Genomic DNA, 26,491 nt, shown 5'->3' with positions numbered 1-26,491 from the left:
TTCATGTGACGTATGACCCTGAAGGTAAGCGAGTCATGGACTAAAGTAAAACAGTATGTTGGATGTGCCATGCAATGCTCAATTACATGGGTGGGAGCTAGTGTGTTAGCGCAGTTAGCTCGTTAACGTGTTGGCCGTCTAGCCCCATGCACGGGGCGATCGGCGGTAGCTCGTTAACGGAGATTTGCCGTGTTGTGGCGTTAAGGTCATTTCAACGAGATTAACCTGAAATCACTAGTGGGAACACAACGAATATGACTGCACATTTACGCTGACATCATCCTAGTGCAAAGACAAAAACAACAAGCATGCTACTAACTTTAGCCGAGTCATTTAGACAGCTGTTAGCACATGATTCTCCTTATGCTGCTGAGAATATAGCCCAGAAGAAGCGGATAATATAGCTTTTATTTTGGAAAGAGACATTTCTCTGTAATAAACTCTCTTTTCCAAAGATGAGTGATTCCTCAATCAGATACAGGGCTCGCAATATCGCTAGCCCGACGTCCTGGGGCTAGCGATTTTTTTCAGTCGGGCTACCAAAATCTATCTCTTCCCTGCCCGTCGGGCTATTGTAGGAAGAAAAATATATGTCAATGCTTTTGCATTCTTTCAGAAATGTAGCTGGGTAATTATGTCATTGGCATCGGTGAGCCACTGTCAATATGTGACATATTGAAATCGCGTTTGAATTTGCGCTTGTTTTTTTGCTTTCACTTTGCAATCGCGGGAACTGTGTATAGAGAGCGACAGCACTGATCTGTGAGTGATGAAAATTTGTGCACCAATTCCTCTGACATCGTCTTATTAATCGTTAGCTTACTATGCAAACATGACAAGTGAAATCTCCCGCAGCAAGCTTAAACATGTGAGAGGTTGATCGCGCAGAGAATCGCTGAGCTTATGTGAGTGCGTGTGTAAAAGCAGCAGGATATATATTTCAGTTCTGCTGAGCCAAATAAGACAGGTCAGGGTGAAGAAGTGACAGCCAAAGAAAAGCTTACCACAAAACGGAGAATTTATGACAAATCAGACTATAAGGCAAAAAGAAAGTGCAGCTTCATGGTTTCATGGACAAAATAATTTCTGTGGCTGCAATATGACAAGCTAAATAACCAAGGCTGCACATAAGTGGTCCGCAGGTGCGCATTCGCTGTCAAAATAAAAAACGCGCACAAGGGTTAGGGTTAAATTTAAAAACTGTACTTTTGAGTTAAAATATATATTTATAATTTTAATAAATGACAAATTAAAAAGGCATGAACATTTTTTTTGTATCGAAAAAATATCGACCCGTGACACCAAAGTATCGAACCGAACCGTGAATTTTGTGTATCGTTGCACCCCTAATAAATATATATATATATATATATATATATATATATATATATATATATATATATATATATATATATATATATATATATATATATATATATATATAAATAAATAAATAAAATAACATAACATAACATTCTGTAACTGTAACTTCTGTCGGTGCTGTGCTTTTTTGGAAATCGAATTTCCCAGAGGAACCCACCCGAGGGATTAATAAAGTTCTATCTTATCTTAAGCTGTCTTCAAACAAGCGAAAGAAAAAAAGTAAAGCGTACAGGATTGTAGTTAGTAAACTGTTATCATTATGGATGAAGTGATTTAACTCAACCCTTTTTTTACTTTAGTGCTTTAATGCTGAATCATTTGGAGTTTCCCATGAAATACTCAAAATTCTCCTGTAATGTGGCAGTAGTCTCTTGGGGAAAATTGGGCATGCAGAGTTTTAGCCACTAATAACCATTTGTAGTGCGTCATTAAAGCTTGCCTCATTAGCTCGTTTAATTATGGTTGGCTAACAGTTACTCTGGACAACAAGCATTTGACATCTGGTATTTCAAGCTACCTGTGGTTGTGCTACACCACCAGGGCCTTCAGTTCTCCTGAGTAAACTCTCCAGATTTCAGAGTTGCCTGTTTATTTGGTACGCCTGTTTAAAACTAATGTAGTACAGTCCAAAAATCATAGTGTCAGTGTAATAATATGCTGCTGCTGCACAGATGAGCAAATTAAACAGCAAAAATAATAATTATGTGTAAGTAGTAATAATTACTGGTTGGTGTCTTACAGCAGAGACGGTGTCATAGAGCATTGTGTTATTTTTGTCGTGTGTACATTTAAAGGCGGGAGCTCGTTCATTTCATCCTTTTTCCGTGTGTGCTGAACACCCCCCCCCCCCCCCCCCCCCCCCCTCCCAGGTGTGCGTGTACGCCAAGTGTCGGCACTCTATTCTGCAGCTTCTGCGATAGCTTCACAGTTAGCCTGCTGTGTAAAGAGTGATTCCAGAGATAGAAACCCCAACAATGCCTGGCAGCCCTCTGTGGCTTCATATTAGAAGAGTCTCTCCCTCTCAATTTCATCCCCCACATTGCCCCAGTGTAACAGATGGTAAACATAAGCCACCTACCTTACTTGCACACCGCTGTGTTGCACATTATTTGATAAATAACAAAGCTTTTTCACTTGTACTGCTGTCCCTCACTGTTCTTTTTTTTGCGGCATGCAACTAGTAAATTGGGCTGATTAGATGAAAATATCTGGCAGAAATTATTTTTGAAAAAAGAGCGGGTGTGTAATATTCAACTGTGATACATTCATATATTATACATCTATCTATTTATGCATATGGATGTTGCAAAAGCAAACTACAGCAACTCTGTGCGTGAATGTAAACACAGATTCATGTGCGTCATAAGTAGGGCTGCCACGTCGACTAGTCACGATTACGTCGACTATTAAAATCTTTGACGACTAATTTAATAGTCGAAGCGTCGTTTGAAGCTTTGTAAGATCCCAAAAGACGCAGGAATAAGTAGTAGGATTTAAGAGTGTAATAACGGACTGAAACAGAAGATGGCAGCACTGCATGTACGAGGATGCAAGCGGCCGTTAAACCTCGAAGAAGAAGAAGCTGTGTCCGGTATCGTAGCTGTGTCCAAATTCAGGAACCGCAAACTCGTGTGCCCGCAGGCAGATTACTTTACAGCGACACGACAAATTCGAAGACTCCGACAAATGCGGCCGACAAACGCGCCCTTCATTTCCTCAGATTTGAAGGATGGGTCGCTTCGTGGCCCAACCTATCCCAGAATTCATAGCGTGGCCCTGCTCAGTTTCCAACAACGGCGGCAACTAGTTAGGTTTAATATTACTCTTATTATTCTTTCTGGGTCACAAAATAAACGTTTAATATATTTTCAGGCAAGAATGTAGCTGTGTAAACCTCAAATATCTGCTCAGTTTATCAAGACACCACATATTTTCAAAAGCGCTCCAACGCTTTCTGAGACGTCTGTTACCCACCAGCTCGATAGTGAGCCGGGGTTCAAGGCTCACTAGAGCCGGCGAGAACACCGGACTCCCGGCAAATCATTTTCAAACCCACCGCCATCTTTCGCTACTCAGGTTAAACGTGATGTATAAGTCACTTAGATAACTTAAAACTGTTATTGTTTGGCTTTTTTCAGTATTTTATTTGTTCCTGAGTAAATCGGTTTGGCTGAGATTAAAGTTATAGTTTTTACACAGCTGAATAAACGTCAAGCAGACAACTGATTATCAGAAGTGTGAGATGCTCGGGTGGTGGTGCAATAAGCTGTACGTTTTACGTCCAATGGACGCATGATCTGATTAGTCGAATATTCGCAAAAATAATCGGTGACTAGTCGACTATCAAAATAATCGTTTGTGGCAGCCCTAGTCATAAGACAGAGAGAAAAGGAAGAATAGCTTCATGGCTAGGGATGGGTATTGATAAGATTTTCACGATTCCGATTCCATTTTTGATTCTGTTTAACGATTCGATTCTTTATCAATTCTTTTTAAAAAAGAGAACACTAAGGTCGATTAGCTTAGAACTTTGTTTTATATCTTCTCTTTGAACAAGATAGAAATTTCGGAGTAACATGGCCTTACAAACCCAGCAGTGAGATCTTAAGAGATCCACAGCCTATGGCTCTTCAATGGGGTGTCACAGGGTCCCCGGGCAAAGAAATTGTAAATGTAAAATAATAAAATAAATATTCTTCTGTAGCAATAACAAAGTATAACATAAATTATTCTGTAGCAATTACACAAGAATATTCAGTAATGTCCCTGCCTACAATTAAACACATTCACTTACCGAAAATCGGGGCATCTGCTGTGGCAAACAGGTGCAAGCCTTTTACCACAAACTTAGTCACTGCTCGGTGACATTCGTCTATCCTGGCCTGAAAGGAGACGCTACCGGTAGACTGCAGCGAGAACTGCCAGCATCAGAGCCAGCCAGACTCTGTCTCTCTCATCATGGTCACCTAAATGCACAGCAATGGCAGGTTTTGTAATAAGGCAGATCGCGCTAACATAATATGCACTGTTAGTTGATTAGTTACCTGCCGAATTAACGGGAGAGGACGTGCAAACGTTACCGCTGCTGCTGGGTTGAGATTCACGAGTCCGGAGCGGAATTAAAAACACGACATTCATTTAAGGTTATCACGTGTTTTGTGAGCAAATGCTTTTGCATATTCGTAGTGTTTCCTCCCTTAAATGAAATATCTACTTTGCAAGTATTGCAAGTTGACGCTCCGCAACGTGGTGACGTCATTCGGGGTGACTGGAATCGATAAGGGAATTGTTTGCAAAAATGGCAAACAATTCCAAGGAATTGAAACAGTGGGAACCGGTTCTCAACAAGAACCGGTTTTCGATACCCATCCCTATTCACGGCATTTTTCATGGTAGTGTAACTTTGGTTAACTGTGTTTACCTGTGTCCCTGTCTAAGGGGGGGGGCTAAATAGAATACATAATATGATAAATATATCTATTTTACTCATAATGCAAATGCATATGTTACAGATTGATGAGTCTGCTTGGCTCTGAGTGATGTGAATCCTCACTTTTGTGATGTCTGCATTTATTTGTCATACATGGAGAGAAAACATTATAGTACACAAGCTATGCATGAACCCTTTAGTTGGACTTCAATCAAACTTCAAAGAAGCATGGACTGATGGTGTCTCTAAGTATAAGCTCCACTTCATGCTAGGGCTGTAGGTGCTGAGCTGCTTCACAAACCTTAAGTGTAAAATAGTGCATTCTCAGTTGGATTTTATTTGTTAAAAAAGTGTTTAACTATGTAACATTGCAACTTGTTTGAGTAAAAGAGGTAGAGGTTACTCTAAGTCACTGTACAGAAAATATTAACTGAGCAATGTGTTATTCTAATTAGAGAATCAAATTAGAGAAGAAGTTTAAAAATTTTGAGTGCACGCTGACAGTAATGGTTCTTAGAAAATCATGGTGAAAGTTGCAGGTTAGCCTTTATTAAAAAACAAAACACAAATTGTAGTCGGTGCATCTCCTATCATTTGAGAGCAGGCATTAATTTGGTACTGGTTCCAGACTGTTCAGTACTGGAGTATAAATAAGGGCCTTGACAAACTGTGCCGCAATTAGAATTAATGCAAAGTAAATTTATTCTAACATAGCTGATGTTCTTCTCCCAGTAATGAAGCTGCTGGTGTTGAGAGATCACATTTGATATTGCTTTGTGTTTACAGCCTGTGCTCTCAAGTCCAGGGCTGATGAGGCAGAATGTTCAAAATTGATTGCCACATTTATTAAATAATATGCATGCATTATCTGCCGTATACATGGGCATGAGCCAGTGGTGAGGAGAGTAACAGCAAGACCAATTGAATCAAACAGCAAATGTAGCAACAGATGTTATTGGTTTAAATCAGGTATTCATTAACGTATTAACATATTTTTATAGGGGATTTTCTTTAACTTTAGAGATCATGTGAATGACATGCAAATACATACATTTGGGGGTTTAAAAAAAAAATTAGGCTTTGGCTAAGGGGTGTTTCTTAAAATATAACCAACCTATCAAGGCCAAGTTCAGTCCCTGCCTTCACTGCGGGATATCCATGGATGCAGATGGGAGCGAAGAGAGCCTCAGGCACCATCAGACCTGTTTACTTCAGGAGACCTGCACATTAGCCACATAAGAGACAAAGATCACAACCGACTGTTTCGTGCCACCAAAAATGGACTGAGAGATTGAATGCTCCAGAGACAAAGGCAGCTACAGGGAACTCTTAATGAACTTTCTAATGGTTCATTGTTACAATCTTTAGTTTTATTTCCTTTAGATGGATCTTCTTGATCAAAGACTTTTACTTTTTTTTTATGACCAGGGGGGTCATATTAGCTCAAACTGAAAACAGAGAGAGAGTTTGAACAATAATTATTTTTGTCCCAAATATTTTGGTTTCATAACCACTGGAAGCCAAAATTTATTGATGCACTCTTTGATATATCACAATATGTGAGACCAGGTTTTACAACAGATTTATACTGTTTAAAAAAAGATTTTGTGGTAACATCTTACAATAACAATGATGACTGGGACAATAAGCTTCCCTTACGTAATTGGGATGGAGTAGGTCATCCTATAAAAGAATATACTCCCCCCTCCGCTAGGTTATGTAATAACTGAATATTGGACAGGGAAAGTCCAAATCCCAGAAATCATTAGGGCAAGTTCATTCCATGGTAACTGTCCTCAGATGATCTGACAGTAATCATCTGTTTGAGTCAGCACAATAATCCATTGATAGTAACCGAGGAGCTTTTCTGTTCTCAGACCAACTGTGTACAGATCTTGCCTGTGCTATAAAGAGTAAAGTATCCAGGGCCTGTGTTGGTGGTCTGTTTTGACTCAAGACAGGAATTTTTGGCCTTCTCGATTGTCCTTTGTGTATCACCAGCTATCAGTTTTGTTGCTTCCTTGCCCATCTTCTTTTCTCTGCCCTTTTGCCACACAACTGAATCTCATTTGCAATTTCATCTACATCAGAGCCAGCATTGGTCAAGAAAGGGAATAATTACTTTGAAGAAGTCTGAGTTTTAATGTACTTGGATGTTGAAGCTTTTCTTCATACCTTTGTCATTATAGATTATAGATTCTGGTTACCGGTTTGTGTTTGGTGGATATTGGGGAGTAGTCCCTCAAAGATTTCTGGTTTAACTCAACTGTGCGAACATGTTGTAGGAAAAAGAGCAGACAGGTGTGTGTGTGTGTGTGTGTGTGTGTGTGTGTGTGTGTGTGTGTGTGTGTGTGTGTGTGTGTGAGAGAGAGAGAGTCAGGTGTGCAGTGGCTCCACTCACATGAGTTTGACGTCATTGTTTAGCAGTGCTTAACTTTCAGGAAAACATGTCAGCACGGATTCAAGGAATTGGGCAATTTGGTGGCGGCTCTTAACTGGAACTGGTCCTTATTTTCCAACCCTTACCGCTGGATATTATAGACATATAGTTGGGATCCATGTCCCTCCACTTATAAACCTAAGAGTTTATCTGGTAGTGTCATCAGTGATGATAGCTCATTGGATGGGGAGGTGATAGAAAATTCCCTTATTTTCTTTGAACTTATAAATGCTGTTGGCTGCACGCGTCAATGAAACGGTGAGTCTGTAATTTTTTCCTCAATATCAACAGAAATATTGTAATCGCAAATTTTTTTGAAATCACTTAGCTCTACCACTGATGATGGAAACATTAGTGTGCTGTAATTAATTGTAGTCAGGTATAGTTTTATTGAGCAGTTAAAAATGCTAAAGGAGCTAGCTATAAAACTGAGTGACTGCTAACAGGAAGCTACCATCCTAAGAAAATGGTTACAGGTAAGAGTACTGATAATGTGTAAATAGTATTAGTAAATCCAACTAGATCCATTTTAGTTCTGAATGTGTCAGGATTGTGTTGATTTATCAACAAAATTAAATGGAGTGTTTTTAAAGCAGTTAAAACTCAGAATTACTGAGTTTTTCGCCACTTTTTTGTTTTGTTTTATATCACAGAAAGCCAGTACTTAAAAGTAAGTGTATTATATTCCTTAGTTATTTTTTCCCCAAAAATAAATCTTTACAAGGGAGAAATTGACTAAATAGCTTCTCTGATAGAGATCAGCTAAAAAGGGAGCAGATCAGAAAACAGTAAGGCTTTTATCTGCTTTGTATGAATAGTTGGAACCAAACTGCAGGCGTTTACTGAACCCTGGATTAATGTACTCTGAAGGCAGTTTGCAGTTCAGCTATGGGTTATGTCAAAACACAAAAGCCAGTAGAGCTAGTCTCCCTGGAATAAACCTTGAATATCCAACTCGTAGTCAAACCATAAGTAGATCTGTCCACAGATCTTGTGAATGTTTCTGGGAGTTTGCTGGAGTGAATTATCTCATTACCATTAAGTAACTATCTGAGAGTGTTTGGGAAATACTGAACACTTAAAGACGAGAGACTGGAGCACTAGTCTGCATGAAGGAAAACCTTTTTGCCCTTTGTCTTCCCCAGAAATTGGATGTGGTCACACATAATCAGAGATACCATGATGCGGTAATGCAGTTACAAATTGTTGTCAGAATAATTTTCCACTTACTTTGTCCTTCAACAAGCAAATCAGCACATTTTTAATTTGTCTTTTTAGTCACTAAGAGGTGATAATGCATGTTAATAGTAAGACATGAAAGCGCCAGATGTCATTTTGATGTAAACTATTTCATCAATGAGTGGGCAATGATGAAGAGTGAGGCTCTGTGAGGTTATAATGCTCACTGTAAAATATAAAAAAAAATGTAAGAAGAAAGGAGCCACTATACTCTGACAGAAATGAGGGTCAGATAGTGGAATAGCTTTGAATCCCTCAGGGCCATCTGTGTGATGTACACAAGTGAGGAGAGAGAGGCTTTCTTTGATTCCTGACACAGTCTATCTCTTCTTATGTAAGTAATATAAATGGATTCTGAATCTGTCTCAAAATATGAGTTATTCCCATATTCAAGCATATTGTGTGTTGCCTGTGGCTTTTAAGTTGGCCTTTTGAGTCTTTTTTGCAAGGAAGTAGAATAAATAAAACTAGGACTGTGGATCAGGCTCTAAAGTTCAAAAACATTAACGTCTGCACAAATGTCAGTGAATGACAAGTCACTAGGGGATACCTGATACCTGAATTTGTATAAAGTTTTGTAATGGTGTAATGGTGCCGATTACATGACAACTTTGACCTGCCGATGCTACCAGAGAAAGTCGGTGCCGTTATTTTCAGTGTCGGCTCTTTCTTGACAGAGCTGTATGTGAGAACCAACTGATAAAATAGTCAGTGCTATAGTAAAAGGTCTAGTGAGTGAGCGGGAGTTATGTCTTCTGCTTCCTAATGTCACTCCTATAGCCTAAACCAGAGGATTTCCACCTGTTACTAAGTATGTAAAATGAACTAGGGCTGTGCGATATGACCAAAATCTCATATCCCGATATAAGACTTCTATCGTCCCGATAATGATATAAATCACCAAAATTTTACATTTTCTGTAAATTCTGTGAATCTTGCGTGAAATGTTTCCAGCTGGGCGTCGTGTACCTGGAGTCAAGTGTTTTAACCGATGCATGAAACGAAACATTTTTAGACACACGTTGTAAAGGCCGCCGTTTCTTTGTATTTATTACACAGGGTGCTGCGGGGAAAAGCCTGTTCTAACCTTTGAGTCTAAGGTTTATTTTTTAGCACCTGACGGCTCTTTTTTGCTATTCATCGGTAAATATTCTGCATAATCTTTCACGTGATTCATTTTATTTTGAAAAGTCTCAACAGGATCTTGAGCTTTATTGTGAAAGGTTTATGTGGAACATAAACAAGCGGACACGCGGTGGTTTTACCGTCTTTGTTGCTAACACAACGCATAAAAACAGGCGCTTGTCCGTTGGTAGTGTGGTTATATTAAATATAAGAGAAAGAGAGAACTTTAAGAAATTAATGTAACCACTACAGTGACCATCAAAATGATGAAAAAATATTGCTGTAAACAGTTTATTTTGCGACACCACGAAACAAACGTTAGCAGAAAATGAAACGATAGATGTTTTTATATTGTCATCCGATATCGAACAGCGCTAAAATGAACTATGCTTTGTTCTGGATCTAATTCTCCATAAATGGTCTGGAGTTCATTTGCAAAAATGTCTCAGAATTAACACGTTCCAGGTTTGAATATCTCTGACAAATTATCTGCCAGTTCATTCAGGAGTCATCGTGATATTTCACTAACAAAAGAAAAATAGCACAATAAAGTTGTGACTGTGACATTCTTAGTCTGGAAAAAATTTCTGAATATCTGTTGTTCATCTTCTGGTAACTAATAGCAGTCGTCCTAAAGTGTGAACCATGCGACTGACATACACCGATTAGGGCTGAAGCAGTATCCTACTTTCAAATCTTTGCGTTCCACTGTTACAACCCCCGCTTCTGATTTTAGTCACCACTTTGCGGCTCCAAATTCAAAAAAAGACATGTAACTCTAGGCTTAGAAGATTTGAAGTCCAATAAGGGTCTAGGAAGCTTTATCTTAGTTGGCGAGAAAAAGACTGTCCTTACCTTTGTGGAAGCAGCAGTTTTCATCAGAGCAATGAGAAATCAATGCAGTAATATGTTTATGAAGATCTGTAAATGATTATTGGTGGTTATAAGAGATGGACATTTCATTGAGGGGAAAAACTACTCACTCTTGTTTCTAGAGTCTGTTTAGTGGAGGCTTTAATTTGTGTGCTGTCTGCTGTTGGCACTATATGGTGCTGTCGATATTCAAAATGTGGTGGTGAGGGGATTTGGAGGCTACTGAGCAACTGTATCTTCTGTTATTTGTGGAAAAAGAGAAGAAGAGCAGGCTGTAAGATCTGCTTTCTTATTTTGAGTAGCACATTTGTTCACAGTTGCTCCTTCACACCCACACATTGCTTTGTTCCTATGATACAATTATATTTTACAGAGCATCTTTTTAGTTGCTAACCAGAGATTTGTCCGGAGTTCACACCTTTTCCACAATATCTTCCTCCGTGTGTTTAGCAGCTTTTCGTTTCTACGGCACATGTTCTGTCACAAAGCCTGCAAATGAACTGAGAGGGTTTTGTTTGTTTCTAATATTGCTAGTCCCAGACTATGGGAGATTTGGTTCATTCTTGACTTCTGGTAGACTAATCTGGTCTTTCTCCTGACACACACCTGTTGTGTATTAAATTCACATGCCTATAAGTATTGTAAAAATATAATATCACAGTTTCATGAGCTCTTCTTGTGTTTGGGTCCATTGTTTCACTGTTAGGTGCCAAAATAATAAACTTGTATCTGTTTTCTTTATTTGTGCTTCCCAGCTTGCTTAATAATTGATTATTTTTACATGACCCTTCCTTCGTCTTTACTTTTCATACTTCTCTTATCTTGGTGTCCTGCTGAGTAACTGAGATTACATGTGAACTGTTAAATATTATATTTAATTTTAGCTGTTACAAAGTACCTAATTTATTCAGTCTTGTTTAAACTTTTGAGATTTAAAGAGCAAGTATTTCCACTTTAAGGTTTTTGGTTGTCACAAGAAGCCACTCATCAGGACATCATGCCTCCAATGCAGTTAATGGGATTCGGATCAAAGTCTCTTTAAAAATTCCTAAAATGTCACTTCCTACATCAAGGAGAATGACGGCAGAGACGTTGTCATCAAAGGTGTCTTCAGTCATGAAAGGTGCTTTCAATAATGAAGAAGCAATTGGTCCATTGGCAGTTGCTAAGCAACTGCATCGGCATTACACTTGTAAGTCAAGGAGTGCCTGTAGGGAGATCCAAAGGGAGAGACATGCAGGGACATTATTGCATGTGGGAGAAATGTGGGATTTACTAATGTATGCAGTGAAATGCGCTTCATTTACTGCTTTATTACAGATATTGATAGGGTCACGATAGTGGAGCAAATCAACAGTCGAGGGGCTTTAGAGCCATTGCTTAGGTTTTCCATCATTTACAGGGACATGATGCAAGGTCTGCTTTCTCTTTGTGGCTCAGTCGAGTCCACATGAAAGTTGAGCAAATGATTTGCCCGGTTACTTTTTCTGTGAGTGAGAAGTACACAACAGAAGTGGTCGTATTTCTGTACTGAATGAGAATAGGGCATAAGGGTAGAATAGCCTGAACAATATATTAACTAAACTATAATTTAACAACTTGTGGCTGTGCAGTAATCTAGTAATCATGTTACAGTAGCTGCACTGTAATTTGGCACACTGGGACCATCATCATACACCAACAGTTTAACTTTGCTACTTGGAAAGTAGAAAAGTTGTTTTGTTTTTTTCAGGGGGGGTGTAAGTAATCTAATTGTGTATTTCCCCAGAAAATATAATTAAGCCTGAGGCAAATGTCTCACTGCAATTATTCTGAGTGGGCACCAGTTCCTTTAAGCATAAAAAGCAAATGTGTGAAAGCACTAATGGATTTTTGCATCAGACTTTACAACTGGCAAAAAGGAAAGATTTGAAAGAGAACTGAGGAAAAAATATTCCTCTGTTCTCGTGAAGTGTTGTGATTATCGGTGTGTGGAACGGCTGGAATTAAAGCCTGCATACTTCTTTTGCTTCAAGTTCCAGCCATTGTATACAGGGTTTGGGGAGGCCCTTTTATCAGAAAGATTACCCCTCTCCATTGTGAAAATAGATTTACCTGCACTGATTACTTTCCATTCCCCGTTCTTTCTTTCTTGCGCCTCCTCCTGTTGATTGTTACAGAAAAAGGGGAAAGTCTTGTACTTCGCTCACTGTGTGGGGGACAAAATGGACAACAGAAGCCTGTAAACATGCTGTGTAACCTTTACTGACCTTTGCAATCCTATTCTGTGTGTGCATACCAATACAAGGGATTGCTGCCATGCCCTACTACACATATCTGACACAGGAATGCACTTAGACCAACACCTTAGCATATAACTGTTCTGGGTATGCCACACAAAACTAAATATCAGAATTATATGAATTGACAAAATACAAAGGAATACGAATTGCATGTAATGAATCAAGACAAGTTAAAGTGATTACATGTGTGATTTGCCGTGTTGCTTTTTTTATTTTATTTCATTTTTGAGATGATGGAAAGGAAAGTAAAACTGAATAAAAAGTATTATTTTTAAGATGACAATTTGGGAAGCGGAACAAAAATTTCTCATGGTAGAAATGTGGAAAAACTGATTCTTTAGTCACACACTGCAGCTACTGGTAAATTAAAGTTTTCTCCTTTGCCTAAAATATATATTAGATACATTTATTGCTATTATGTGTCTGTCTAAGACACAAGTTGTTTACAAAACTACAAAGCTTCATAAATTAAAAGGTTGGTATGCTTCCTGATTTGTGTCATACAGTTGTTCTATATTTTATTGCTGAGGTGTGTTGAAGTGCTTTGGCATGTGTGAGTGTTAACAATGTGTTTGTACGTTGTAAGTGGTTCTGTGCAGCTTAGCTTGCCAGTGTGACCTTGAAAAAACCAACTGTAGTAGTTTTATAACTCAGATTCTGCCTTGTCAGCTTAACTGTGATGATATACCGTACTTCCCAGTGGGTGGAAAGCTGAATACTTTGAGCTGTCTCCTGTTGGTACAAATTGTTTTCCTTTCCTGTGGACAAGGCTCTCTGTTAAAGATTCTGTCTTTGTAATTGCTCTCATCGGACTTCTCCAGAGAGCTGCCCTGTAGAGAAGCCATCAATTTTCGGACGGGCCGTTCCATCGTGTACATGTGTGCATATCTCTTTGCTTCCAGTTTAATCACTGTGGAGGTTACGTTATTGAGTCCGTGATGATGACTTTTGATTTGCCTACTGGTTGCCCATCGAGTCTGCAGCCACTTCTCATTAATGCTGATCAATAGGACTGCTGCAGTGTAACCTCCTGTCACAGTCCATAGCCAGCAAGGGCAAGAAATGAATTACATGTTTGTTTGTTTTTTGCCACTGGCATTTACATCCACTCTTGTGGACAGTAAGTGACGTCTGCAAGATAATTAACACATGTATGTGTGCAGGGGCGTCGTGGGGGAAGTGGTGACTTTAACTACCAAGGGTTAATTTCAGCTGAAGTGGAGTTGCAATGAAGAGTTTGATTGTGTTTGATTTTTTTGTTTTGTTATTTCTACACAATTAGCAATAACTAAACTGCCTGAATAAATTGAGACAAAAAAAAAGCTTTCATTCCACTTTCACCTGTTACAAATTACAGATTGACCCCCACTTGACTCTCCTTTACACCATAGCTAATTTATTCTATCTAGGTGACTGCTAATGCGCACCGTGTCCAAAAAGAAACTAAAGAGAGGAGACTGTTAACATTTAAAAAAAAAAAAAAAAAAAAGCACGTGTTAAACATTGAGCCACTGCCAGATGTAACAATATAGTTCTCAAAATGGACCAGCACAACTTAATACCATAATTTTATGTAATACTTAATCATCTAGTATCTGCAAGAATATCAGACCGACATATATGACATCTTTTGTTTTATGAGCTCAAAGGAACACTAACACGAAATCTCCATTTTATGTCCTATTTATAAAACTAATTCAATCCAGTGCTTTTTAAAATACTGTTATTCTGCCTACTCCCACCAAGAGCTGTAATTTTACTGTTATAGCTTCATAAACATATATTTTTGGAGATTTAATTGAACTTTCACATTTATTAATTATAGGTCGATTGCCTTGACCTGTGGCCTGTGACTTGCTTTAGTGCCAAAAACATTGAAAACTGTATTGGGCTATAAAGCAGGTTAATATATTAACCTGTATCAATCCTGTATGCTTTACTCTGTGATGAAGCATACATGCAGTGACGATGTGATAAAGACTACAGTATATCCAGATATTAAGGTTGAATTCTAAGGACGCATCATAGGTTGTTCATATACCGTATATGAACAGTTCATTGGGGGCTACCCTAATGAACCCTACAGATTACTGCATACAGTGGTTGGCTTAATTAATTAAAATGTAAAAAAAAATAAAACAAGGAGAAAGAAAGGGGGTTCACATAGACTGCTTATGTGCAGGGCCCAGAGTTCTGTGCTACGCCCCTGTGTGCGCGCGTGTGAGTCTATATGTGTGTCACTATTAGATGCTGTGATTCTCTAAGCAGCCACCTGCGTCTGTTGGGCTCTCAGCAGATACAGGGGGCAGCTGGCTCCTGCTTCCAGTCTGACTTAAGAGGAAGGTTTTATGGCTTGCCTGTATTTGTTACACCCGGATTACGTAATTGTGTTGCATAAGTCACATCCTCAAGGGAATTATTTGTAGATTGGTTGATGCCTATTCCTGCCCCATGTGATAGCAATGTTGTCTTCAGACAGAGGCGTAAAATGATGACGGGAGAACTCCACTGATGTTTATTATATAAATGGTCTAGGGAAAAACAAAATTAAATCCATCCTCTTTCATTCCTCTTTCAGTCCTACTTATTAAGTAGTAATTCATATTATTTTATCTCCTCTAACGACACCATCCATGTGTCTCCTTTTTTATTTTCGTGTCAGGTGTGCACCATGGCATCTAAACCTCCTGCTCCTCTAATGAAGAAGCACAGTCAGACGGACTTGATAAGCCGTCTGAAGAGCCGGAAGATCCTTGGAGTCGGTGGCGAGGACGACGATGGCGAAGTGCACCGCTCAAAGGTCAGATTACATCATATAAACATATTCCAGCGAGTTTGACTCAATCTAAGCGCTAATGTACAGTCAAATGGCTTGTGCATTAGTGCAACAAGCAGCTTGGTTAGAAATGAGTGCATTAGTTAACTATCACCAGTTAAACTACTGGAAAAGCAAAATGACTTTCCACCACAAATGTGTTTACTAGCCCTGAGAAGAGCTATGGATTCTTTTTAAAAGCCACAGTGGGCTGCTAATTGGCTCATCACTCTCTTCGTGTCCCATTGTCTGCATTTGCTCTTTATGGATCAGTAAATCTAGATCACGTAATCCAACAAGCTCTGGCAGCTCCACTGAGATGTGGCTTGGTCCCTTGAGAGACTTCCTGCCTCTTGCATCTCATATGTATTCTCTTTCTGCCTCCCATGCATTAGCACATCAGTATAGACGGTGCATACCAAAACACAACAGCACACAATCAGATATATGTTAGGAGACAGAGTATCATATTTGAATATCAAGTTCCACAGTTGCACACTGACAATAATTTATTCCATTTCACTGAGCTCAGATTTCAAGATTTCAGATTATTATTATACATTTTTGTCATTATCAGACCTCATTACAGTGAGCATAGGCATAGCAGATTGTTCCTCACTGAAATATTCATTAACATGCAAGTGTGAAAAAGGGACAGAACAGAAGGGAGCAGGCATACGGTGGTGGCTGATAGTTCGTGATGTGATGTCAGCCCCCTTTTTCTCAGCTCTCCTGAGTGTTTGTTTTCTCTCTCAATGTTTTAGCACGGAGCCTAACCCTGACATCTGCCACTCAGAAACCTTTCCAGGACGGTATGATAAAGACAGAAACGAATGTGGCAGTTGCTCCTCTCTCTTGAGTCTTGGGGTTGCATATTCACTGTAATGGCTGAACCAACAACAGGGTATACAAACCACAGTAAAACAACAGTTTGGTTAATGGAATCTACTGTACGTGCTGTTTTGAAAAAATGTGTTTCCCTGTTTAACTTCGACATTGAACTAAATTAGAATTTAATTGTTACTGTGACAGTATAATTGTTCACTTATTCTACTCCATTGTGCTTACTCTTGTTGTTCCATTTATCCTTGCCATACATAGTTTTTTTTTTTATATATAGAGGAAACAGTTGACTCCATCCCGGTGGTTTAAGTAAACAATGGAAGGAAGTGCTCCTGCACTCTGTTCACTGTGCCTTCCTGCTTCTTCTACTACTTAGAGATAAGAATACTCTTCCTCTTTAAGGGACAGAAAGACAGTAGTGCATTACTGCAATGCTTTATCTAGGTGCTACTGTGCAAAAAGATAATGCCTCACCTGGCTGCACCATTACTGACAGCTTGTTTAATTCAGTGATCCTGTATTTAAGTGGTAATGGGATGTTGCAACTGACAGATACTGATATTTCAGAGCACTGCTACTCTAGTTGGTATTAGCTGAATATTTTTCATCCTCTATGGCTGAAAAGCTGCTCATTGTTTACTAAATAGCTGAAGGAGCGATTGATGACAACTCAAGGCCACAACAGCTGCACTATAGCTTCTCTCTGCACAAACAACATTGTGTATTTCTTTTCCTGTTTCTCCCTCTTTCCACTCAACTGCCTTCTGCAATATTCTGCCCTAAGCCACCATGGTACCATCAATTGATGCTCAGTTTTCAGAGTATGAATATTTCTCATGCCAGTCATGAATATTTATGTGTTCTTGTCAAAAACGGCCCCTAAAACCAAAGGCACAGGAAGGGTGATTCACCTGGTTATGTGACCACAGCTGGCACAGATGGATTCGTGTACAGGTGCTTCAGTTGCACTGCAATGAGGGATGTACATGTCTACCCCTAAATTAAAGACTGCAGCAGACATTGGGAATTTAAGAATCTTAAAAAGAAAAATCCCCTTCCCCCATCTTACTTCAAGCACATGAAGTCTTTGTTTTCCTTTCTGCTGCTTTTGAACACGGGTTCTCTAAAGCTACTTAACAAGTTCAGGGCCATCAGTCCTTCTGTTTGTGTATACATCAAAGATTGATGCAAATGCACACACATGAATCACTACCCTTATATATTTTGTTTAAACGTGGTGTGTTTTTTATCTGCATCTAAAGTCATTGCCATGATGAGGTTATTTTTATATGCCAAATTACTGTGTATTACAAATAAATGTCTGGTTGCAAATTACATATTTAACTTAGGAAACTCTTCAAACAAACACAACAGGTATAGTTTTTTGACAGAAGTGCTCAAAATGGTGACATTTGAAATTCACGTCATGATGTGAATTTCACAGAAAGTCAACAGACACGTTTATAGTTGCATCTCGGCCCCGAGGGCAAAAAGGAAAAGTCATGTTTAATGATATCCTGGAAAAAGCTCTCTCCAGCTGCAGTGAAATTGGGTCTTGCTGATATTGTTATATTACATAATAAGTATGATGTAATGCATCAACTCTTTGAAATACACTTTCTTTTGAAAATGGTCCAGATATTGCACTTATTACCATGCACCTTGTGGGAGATGGCAGAAGGTAAAAGCCAGTGAAAACCCATTTTTTGATATGACATCGATCATTGTTTCGTTCACATTAAGTTTTCACAGGCTTATCAAACAGAAAGCTATTCCGTGTTCCTTGTAAACACTCGTAGCCAGAAAATGATTCATCTTCTCTTCTTTAGAGCTCTTTTGCTTCTGTGTATTTTTAGTTCTGTGTGATGCTACATCTGCCTCCAGCACCGGAACCCTTTGAGGGAAGAGAATGTTTTATGATGAAGGGAAATCATTCATGTTAAGGATATGATGGAACCTGAAGGGTTTTAGATGAAGGAATTCAACTTCACAGCCAGCCAACAGTTGTAATTTCTCTGTGGGTTCCTGTCCGTTCAGGCAGAAAACTTGGTTTGTTTATTAATTTATTTTCACTCTCTGTGGTTATCTGGGACAGTTTGTTTTCCTTCCTGCTCATGAGCCTGACCCTGAATCTGTTAACAACATTTCTGGGCTTGTTTCTCCTGTTTATTCTTACAGGAAAAAAATTACTACGAATCCACATTCTGTAAACACATAACACTAATGTAGTGCATTGAAAAGCAATTACCTTGGTTTGTAAAAGCACAAATTATTTATTTCAATCTAACCAACAGTCTGAACAATGCAGTATAGAATTACAATGACTCCTGAAAGAAATACATGTTTTCACTTTTTTCTTTGATTAAATTTGAACTATTAGCTTCCTTTCATATTTTTTCATATAGTTACTGTTCCAAAGGTGTATGCTAATATTAAATGTGGTCAGGCCTTCAGATAATAAGGTCAGCATATGTGCAAGTAATCCTCTGAGCCATGAGATGAGGCTTCAGCCTGCTGTAAATGCTTTCAGATGTGTTTTTTATGCTCTAAGATTTTTGTGATCTCTTTATGATAAAAATGATCTTGTGAGGCACATACGAGCAGAAGCACATACAACACCCCATCAGAAGAAGGGGTGGGTGAACAGAGATGTTGCCGTATAGATAAATAGGCCTTCTTAAAACAGCACTACAGCAATTTAAAATAAATGAAGTCGGACATGAGCATAATGGGTCCCTTTTAAGTGATTAATTGATTGTCAGATGTGTGTAGCATGCTAATGAATTAGTTTTAAATTCCAATAACTCTTGGGTCCTTTGAGTTTGAAAATATAGTTGCTGCTTATTAGGATTCCAGGGTCTACTCTCATCTGTAATAAGAGATGCTTATCCTATCAGATATTGTATATCTTCTGAATATTGCTGTGTGATAAGATCAGTTTGCATGGCATTTCATGAAATATTTACTGCTATCTGTCCTTGTAGTCGGCTTGAATGAACACTTGGTCATTAAGAAATGGCACGTCACACTTAGTTTTCAGTTTGTCAGACATTTTTCCCACTAACGATTTCAGGCTTCCAGGATTATAAATTGATTATTATGTGCTGCTACTGTTGCCAGCAGTCATTTGTTGCAGATGATGCTTTTCTTGTGGCATTGACATGGTAGTCAGTTATTCGTCTAGAATTCCCTAAAAGATATTATGACATACAGTGAGTCTTAAGGAGGCGATTAAAAAGGCGAGAACATTTACAGTCTCTAATTAACATTAAGAGATGCTTCTCTAACACTCAGCCGCTCTATTCCTTTCTCTTGAACACTCTGTTTTGTGTGCTTCTCTCCATTAACTACTTTAAATACACCTCCAGAGTACTCTTTCTTCCTGGTTATGTGGGGTTTTGCTGAAGGTGATCATAACATGTATTTGTTATGATGACATGATTGTGATTGCATTTACCTTCTCATCACTCATTTCCTGTTTCTTTTGTCTTGCCTCGTTTGCTGATAGATCAGTCAGATGCTCGGAAATGAGATGAAGTTTGCAGTGCGAGAGCCTTTCGGGCTGAGGTGAGATTTCAGCTGCTCAGTTACTCAACATCACAACAGTCACAGTTAACACAGCAGACTGTGTAAGGTCATCCGTGCATCATTGCTAGTCTTGCAAAGTCTACAATCTGTAATTTTCACAGGATGGGTGTAGCATTTCATATTTCTCTCTTTTTAGGGTGTGGATACTCATCTCTGCAGTGGGTTTCACAGCTATGGCTCTGATGGTAAGATGTTTTGCACTGATAAATTTCAAAGTCTTTTCATTTTCAAATGTAAGGCAGAAAGAAATGTATCTTTTTAGAAGTGTGAAAACCACGTTATGCAAACGCAGCGCTGAGTTACTGTAGGTTCTGTTCCAAGATATCATTGAGGGACATCTGGGGAAACAGCTCCGCCTTTGTTAACCTCACCATCTACATTCACATTATCCTCCAGGGCATTCCCTGTGATACTAGCTCAAAAATAGGGAGACTTTGGGAAGCACACAGTGCTGTTTTGCTGATATGACAAAGCTATGTTGTGCTTTTTCCTTTTTTTACCCTACACAGGCTCTGGTGTTTCCCAACCAACTATATGAGGTCGTTTTTGAGGAGGAGCTCTCCACTACTAACATCTCTGTTCGCCTTTACGGAGGAGCATTGCTCAGTAAGTCCAAAGTTTTATGAAAGCTGTGCAGCTAATTCATTCATAAAGGTATTTATGCTACTGAGTGTGAATATACTTGCATGAACAAGTGCATTGACCGTGCAGCACTGATGCAGACACGATGCTTTAATATTTATTTATTTACATGCTAAAAATATACACTGCCTCACTGCACTGCACTGCCTCTTGTGTTTACAGCTTCTAATGTATTCATTTTGAGTCAAACACTTCAAGCACTCATTCAGATACTGTAGAAAGAGCTCTCTTCTTGCATTCAGATACTGTATAAAGGGATCTCTTCTTCCTCCAAAATCCTTCCTTCAGGCTGCAAATGGTGGCTCTATAATTCAAGTTCTGTTTCTCTATGAGGTAAAAGGCTAGTTCTCCAGAACGGCCACAGTCACCTCCTTTTTGCAGCTTTATATATAAGATTTGGATCCAGTTGGTACACGGTGGCAGAACAGTAAGTTTGTGTGTGCGAATGAGGTGCCCTGGAACTAAAAGAGGAGGCAGTGTATTACTCTACATTCATATTTTGCAGTTTTCTCTTTTGCAGTGACTTAAAAATGTTTGTTTTTTTTAATGTCACTTCATCAACGAGACAAAGTGCCATTTTTGCTCAGCTCCCACCTCACGCATAGCATACAACGTGTCTGAGATGCGAGCAATTATTTTAATGGGTTTTGACTTGAGACAGAGCTGTCAGTCGGGTGATCACAGGGTTTGTAATGGGAGATGGGAGAATATGCAAAGGACAGACAGAGAGAGTGAGAAGGCTTAATGTTTAAGTACAATTTGTGAGGTTGTCATTTTAATTTAGTTTACTAAATCAGTCAAAATGCTAGCACCTAAACTTCATATAGGCATTCAATAACATGAATACTAAGGGAAAGACTTAATACTATGTTTTATGCATATCTTGATAAATCAAAAATGTAAAATCTGAACAAATCCCAGCTAAACCACTACAAGAACACATGAATGAACCAGCTTGACCTTGAACTGGCTTCTTCATTATAAATGTCATTCACACTGTGGGGATTAGCAAAAGAGGGTGATGGCCTATCAGACTAGGTGCAGTAAGGGGGCGGATGATGGGGTCTCATCTGCTGCACAGATGGAACCAGGCAGGGAGAGGATACAGTCCATCAGCCCTCCCACCTTTCAGCCTACCCCTTCTTGTTTCCATAGCCTCACTGTTCTCTGCAGGTGGGAGTGAAATTCAGGAAAATGAACAGGAAGAAGAGCAGGCACTGAAATGATTGCACGCAAGCCCGTCATCACAGACAGAGAGTCAGAGCTGAATCAACAGGCCCCGTTAGCAACATGTGCACATGGTGTCAAGATTCTTGTAGTTTTATTAGTGGAAATTCTCTCGGACATGTAGGAGTCTTCCTTCCCGAGCTTGCTCTTATTTTCTGTTTTCATTCCCATGCCCCTGAACCTATAAATTCCCTATTTTTGCATTCTTTTCCAGGCCTGTCCCTCATCATGTGGAACGGACTCTACACAGCAGAAAAGGTCATCATCCAGTGGACTCTACTCAGTGAGGCTTGCTACTTTGCTGTGCAGTTTTTAGGTGAGTTTTCCAACACAGATTACAAGTTATCTTCATCTTGTTTTGTTTCATCCTTTTCTGCCTCATGCAGAAAAAGGATGGCTACTTTTGTCCATGTGGGAGTGTTTGCAGAAAGAAAAATGTGCAGGTAGTGCCCTCTTGTGTTCAGTGTGAGGTGTCACATCCTTGTATTTCAAATTTAGACACATTTTTATTTAAATCTTAAAACAGTACTTTTAAGCTCTTATGTACAATGAAGCATTGTGTGTATGGGTATAAATGGTGCTGTTTTTGTGTGTGTGTTTTTTCATAGTTGGCATAAGTGTCAATTTTCATGTTTCTCTCTTTCATAGCTGCTCAGGTAATTAATACTTTATGAAAAACAAGCAGGGAGTTTGCATATACGCACTGTCTTTATCAAAAATTTACTGATAATTGTGCTGATCATGCTTTTTTTCAGAGGCTATTGTTGTTTATTATCATTTAATATCTAATTTAAGTAAATTTCTATTTGTGGTTTCAGTGACGTCCATCACTTTAGTGGAGATCGGCATCCTTCCCAACGCCGCCATGCTGCTTCTCCTCAGTCGAGTACTCTTCTTGCTGGTCACCATGGCTTACTACTACCACCTGGGCCGTAAGCCAAAGAAGATCTGAGCTGACTGTGTGATAACTTCCAGGGTGGGGACAGTTAAGCACAGATCACAAATGCGGGGCCAGAAGGTTTGGATTATGATTTGATTGGGGCTCGGAGCATTACTTTGCCAGTCAATGCCCCCTGCCCCCTTCCACAGGACCTAGCCTACTGTAACCCCCAGTATTTAACAGATGGGTACAGTCTCATATTCCAGACTCTGCAACAAGAACAAGAAACCTCATAGTGAAAGTAAACTACTTTCACTGGGGCTGTGAGGTCCAATCCTGTATTCCTTTGATTTGTAATATTAATTAACATTACAGAGTAGTTCTAAACACCTGAATCTATTGTTCATGTACAGCTCATGATTTCCCGACTCAGTATTTTGTGTCTGATAAGAAGTTGCATCGACGCCGTTTCTGAATCACACTCGAGGACCAAAAGTTTGTGCTGTCATTTGTTTGTTGTTTTGATGCTGTTGACGTTAAATCACACTATGTACTCTAATAACTGAGCTTGTGCATGCTTTCTGACGGCTTTCCAGTGAACACTCAAAATACACAATCCAAGGTTTAAGATTCGGAAAAAGCCAAATGAGTGACGATGAAATCTGTTCTAAACTGATAGCTTTCACACTGAAAAAAACAGTTAAAGTTCAGTGTTTACTCTCAGTTATGGCCATTAATAATATTCAGATCTAAATACTTTTCAGGGACTTATTATTATTCCTTGAGTGGACTATTTTGGACTATATTTTCACTACTGACATTAATACATGCAATGTTGATGAACACGTGAAGTTACTCATACAAGAGGAGCAGAGTAGTTCTCTCTTTGCTGTGTGTGCACTACAAGATGGGACTCTTTATCCCAAGTAACATTCAGACTACCTTAAAGCTAGTGTTACAAGACAACCACATCAGTGTGCAGGTAAACAAATCTGAGCTGGCTGTACTTTGGTGATGTAGCACAGTTTTCTTTTTTTATATACACCATATCGTTAGTCTTGCCTTAAAACTACTTAAAAGAACAGTCATCTACACTGCATCCTGCTCCCTGTACATATGTAAATAAAATTATTTACTATTCTGTGCTGTTCTTGTGAACCAAACAGGGAACTTTTTCAGTATTGGGTAAAATGATTTTCAATTCTAATCCTCCACCTAATTATGGCGTGTCTTATTTTGTACCTATTTAAGTGACATTTGTGTTTTGACATCATGCATGCGATGTAATCCACCGAAAGATCTATAATCCATAAAACTTTGTAGCAAGTTGCCACAAACAGAAGACAGCAAAGCAGTAAATGGCTGAATGAACCAAAATGGCAAAAAAACAAACCCTAAAAATGAAAAGCTGATTGATAAGACAGTTATACTGTATGTGCTTTAAAACAAATATATCATATATTTGACAGTTTTCACCCGTTGCTGAGTACATTTCTACTTCCAAATCCTCAGCATGCCCTCAGGTACATCATAACTCAGCTTGGTTTTGAAGCGGTGCCAGCAATCCAGTTTGTTGACTCAGCAGCACCTAAAACCTGATAGAGACACTCCCAAATACAGGCGACTCATTTGTAAGCTCGAATTTTAAAAAAAGGGAGCATACTGTAGGTCTTCAAAGGTGGTCTGTATTGTTACAAAAGACCACACTGAGTCCTGCCCTAGAAGGGAGTGACCCGTGATTGTGGGTTTGCAGTCCAGTGCTGAAGGCAGATGTGCTCGTTACTTGGGGCGAACTTTTAGTTCAGATAGGGAACGCGAAACACGGGTGAGGTCTCCTGTACCCCTGAAAAGTAGTAATTATCCTTTTTGCCAGGGTTTAATTAGATGTAGCTCTCCCGCGTGACGTTCTGTTCCTCAACCTGAAATGCTCTGTCCTGGCTAGCACGATAATTATGGCGTGTAAGAGAAATGCCATTCCATTTCCCTCAATACTGCGAGGCCTCAAATCATCAGCCTTACGAAAATGTTCAAAGCTCTACAAAGCAGGTTATTTTTGAAGTGATGGGCAGGCAGGAGGAGGACGGCAAAGACATGGCTCTTTCATCTTCTGGTTCTCTGACATAAATTAGCCAAAACATTCACAAGCAGCCAGTGTTCTTTGAGTTTGAAGACATGGCAAGTTGAGCTATTTATTCCCTCCTTCACCCATCATGCGTTATACTGTTGTGAATAGCAATCCTTACTCTGTTTCAAGTTGTAGCATTGTTTTATATGTATTTATGTGGTATATTGTACCTCAAAAATGCATTGCTATTGATTTTGCATTACAAAGTGTGAAATAAAGAACACCATTGTTTATTTTGAAGACTTGACAATGTATCCAGTCACCTTGTTTTTTGCTGTCCTTGCAATATATGTATAGGGCTGTAAATATACCGTATGTCTTAAATCACAAAGGGAAAGGTTTGGGGGGTTTTCTTAGCAATGGACTATTGCAGTTATTTAACAAAAGTATCCTCACATTTCCTGTTATTAAATCTAATGGCAGATCAACTTCAAATATACCTGCCTACCTAACGCCCAGCAGATAGGGAGCGACTTCTGCGCACAGGTAATGCTAGGGTGCAGTCTCTACACATCCCATTCACTTGTCTGACACCGCCTTTTAGACCCTTCAGCAAAACATCCCGTTCAACTTGGCCAAACGCATCACCCAGCAAAAGACGAGCTCCACGCGTTTGTTTTAACGTGTTTAACCAAGAAACTTAAGAGGAGCTGCGCAAGCCCGCGCTTTGTTTGGTGTTTTCTGTCGAGCGTGTCACAACACGATCATCTGCACAAATATAATTCGGTGAATTCCAGCTCGACTACATACTATTCCAGGTCTCACCTTTTCCCCGGGCTCTTCTTACCTCTTTACACACACGCACAGCGTGCAAAGGTTGAAAAGAGGGATTGTGTGGCTATGGAAACGTGTGCGTAGTTAGGGTTGTTTATAGGCAAAAGGCTCCCATGTGCCCCGGTTTTGTATGCATTCGCCCCACATTTTCCCATTTAATTTATTGAACCCTGGTTTACTGCTTGGGGGTGACATACAATGACTCATTTAGAAGCTGTGTGAAATGTTTCGTCAAGTTTAACCATCAGCACGTGTGCTGGTATAATCTGCATTACTTTATAAAGTCTTTGTATACAGACAATTCTCTAAACGAGAAAATATCTAGACTGATATTTTCTGTTGGGGCTTAAGTCTTTTTCTCTCGTGAGAGTTTAAGAGAAGTTGCAAAATGTCTGCAAAACGCACAGTCTTGACGCTATCAGGGTAATAAGATTAATGATAATCAGAAGACGGTGCTTCGTCTAATGCTGGGCCCCACATTTGGCATCCGCTGCGAATGAAACTGCAGTTGCAACCGCAGAAAAAGCCACGAAAATCCTTTACTGATTGCTAAGGTGTTACAGGTGTTACACTGTTTTCTTAGATGCCGTTGTAAACTGCGCAAATGCAATGTCTGACAGGAAGTTGAATGCGGTTTGGTTTTTGGGGTTTTTTTTGTTGTTTTTTTGTTTTCTCCTGATGAAGAAAAGAAAACAATGTGCCCGTTGTGTAAATGAGACACCCACAAAAGAAAAACTCACAAGGTTGAGGTTGTGAAATTGTAATAAAAGAACTAAAAAACACACCTGCAGTTGTGTTGCACCAGGAAGGCAGGAGAGGGTTAAA

At 39.3% G+C, this 26,491-nt stretch overlaps 1 protein-coding gene across 1 annotated transcript in view; it reads left to right on the top strand.

The window, feature by feature from the left end:
• The window catches only part of LOC146569889 (tumor protein p53-inducible protein 11-like), a 44,963-nt gene extending 19,821 nt beyond the window's left edge, over positions 1–25,142 (top strand). The window contains exons 2-7 of the mRNA XM_085282540.1: positions 15,435–15,572; positions 19,939–19,997; positions 20,155–20,203; positions 20,528–20,624; positions 22,102–22,203; positions 22,706–25,142. Of these exons, the coding sequence (XP_085138666.1) occupies positions 15,444–15,572; positions 19,939–19,997; positions 20,155–20,203; positions 20,528–20,624; positions 22,102–22,203; positions 22,706–22,839 (570 nt within the window). The 5' untranslated portion in view covers positions 15,435–15,443 and the 3' untranslated portion in view covers positions 22,840–25,142. The remainder of the gene's footprint in view (positions 1–15,434; positions 15,573–19,938; positions 19,998–20,154; positions 20,204–20,527; positions 20,625–22,101; positions 22,204–22,705) is intronic.
• The last annotated feature ends 1,349 nt before the right edge of the window (positions 25,143–26,491 follow it).

Source organism: Mchenga conophoros, linkage group LG7 (assembly GCF_057382185.1).
Source record: "Mchenga conophoros isolate Kocher_MC1m ecotype Shallow Benthic linkage group LG7, M_conophoros_male_GT1.1, whole genome shotgun sequence".
Taxonomy (NCBI): Eukaryota; Metazoa; Chordata; class Actinopteri; order Cichliformes; family Cichlidae; genus Mchenga; species Mchenga conophoros.
The sequence above is the reverse complement of the archived record's forward strand: the minus strand, read 5'-3'. Positions and strand labels throughout refer to the sequence as shown.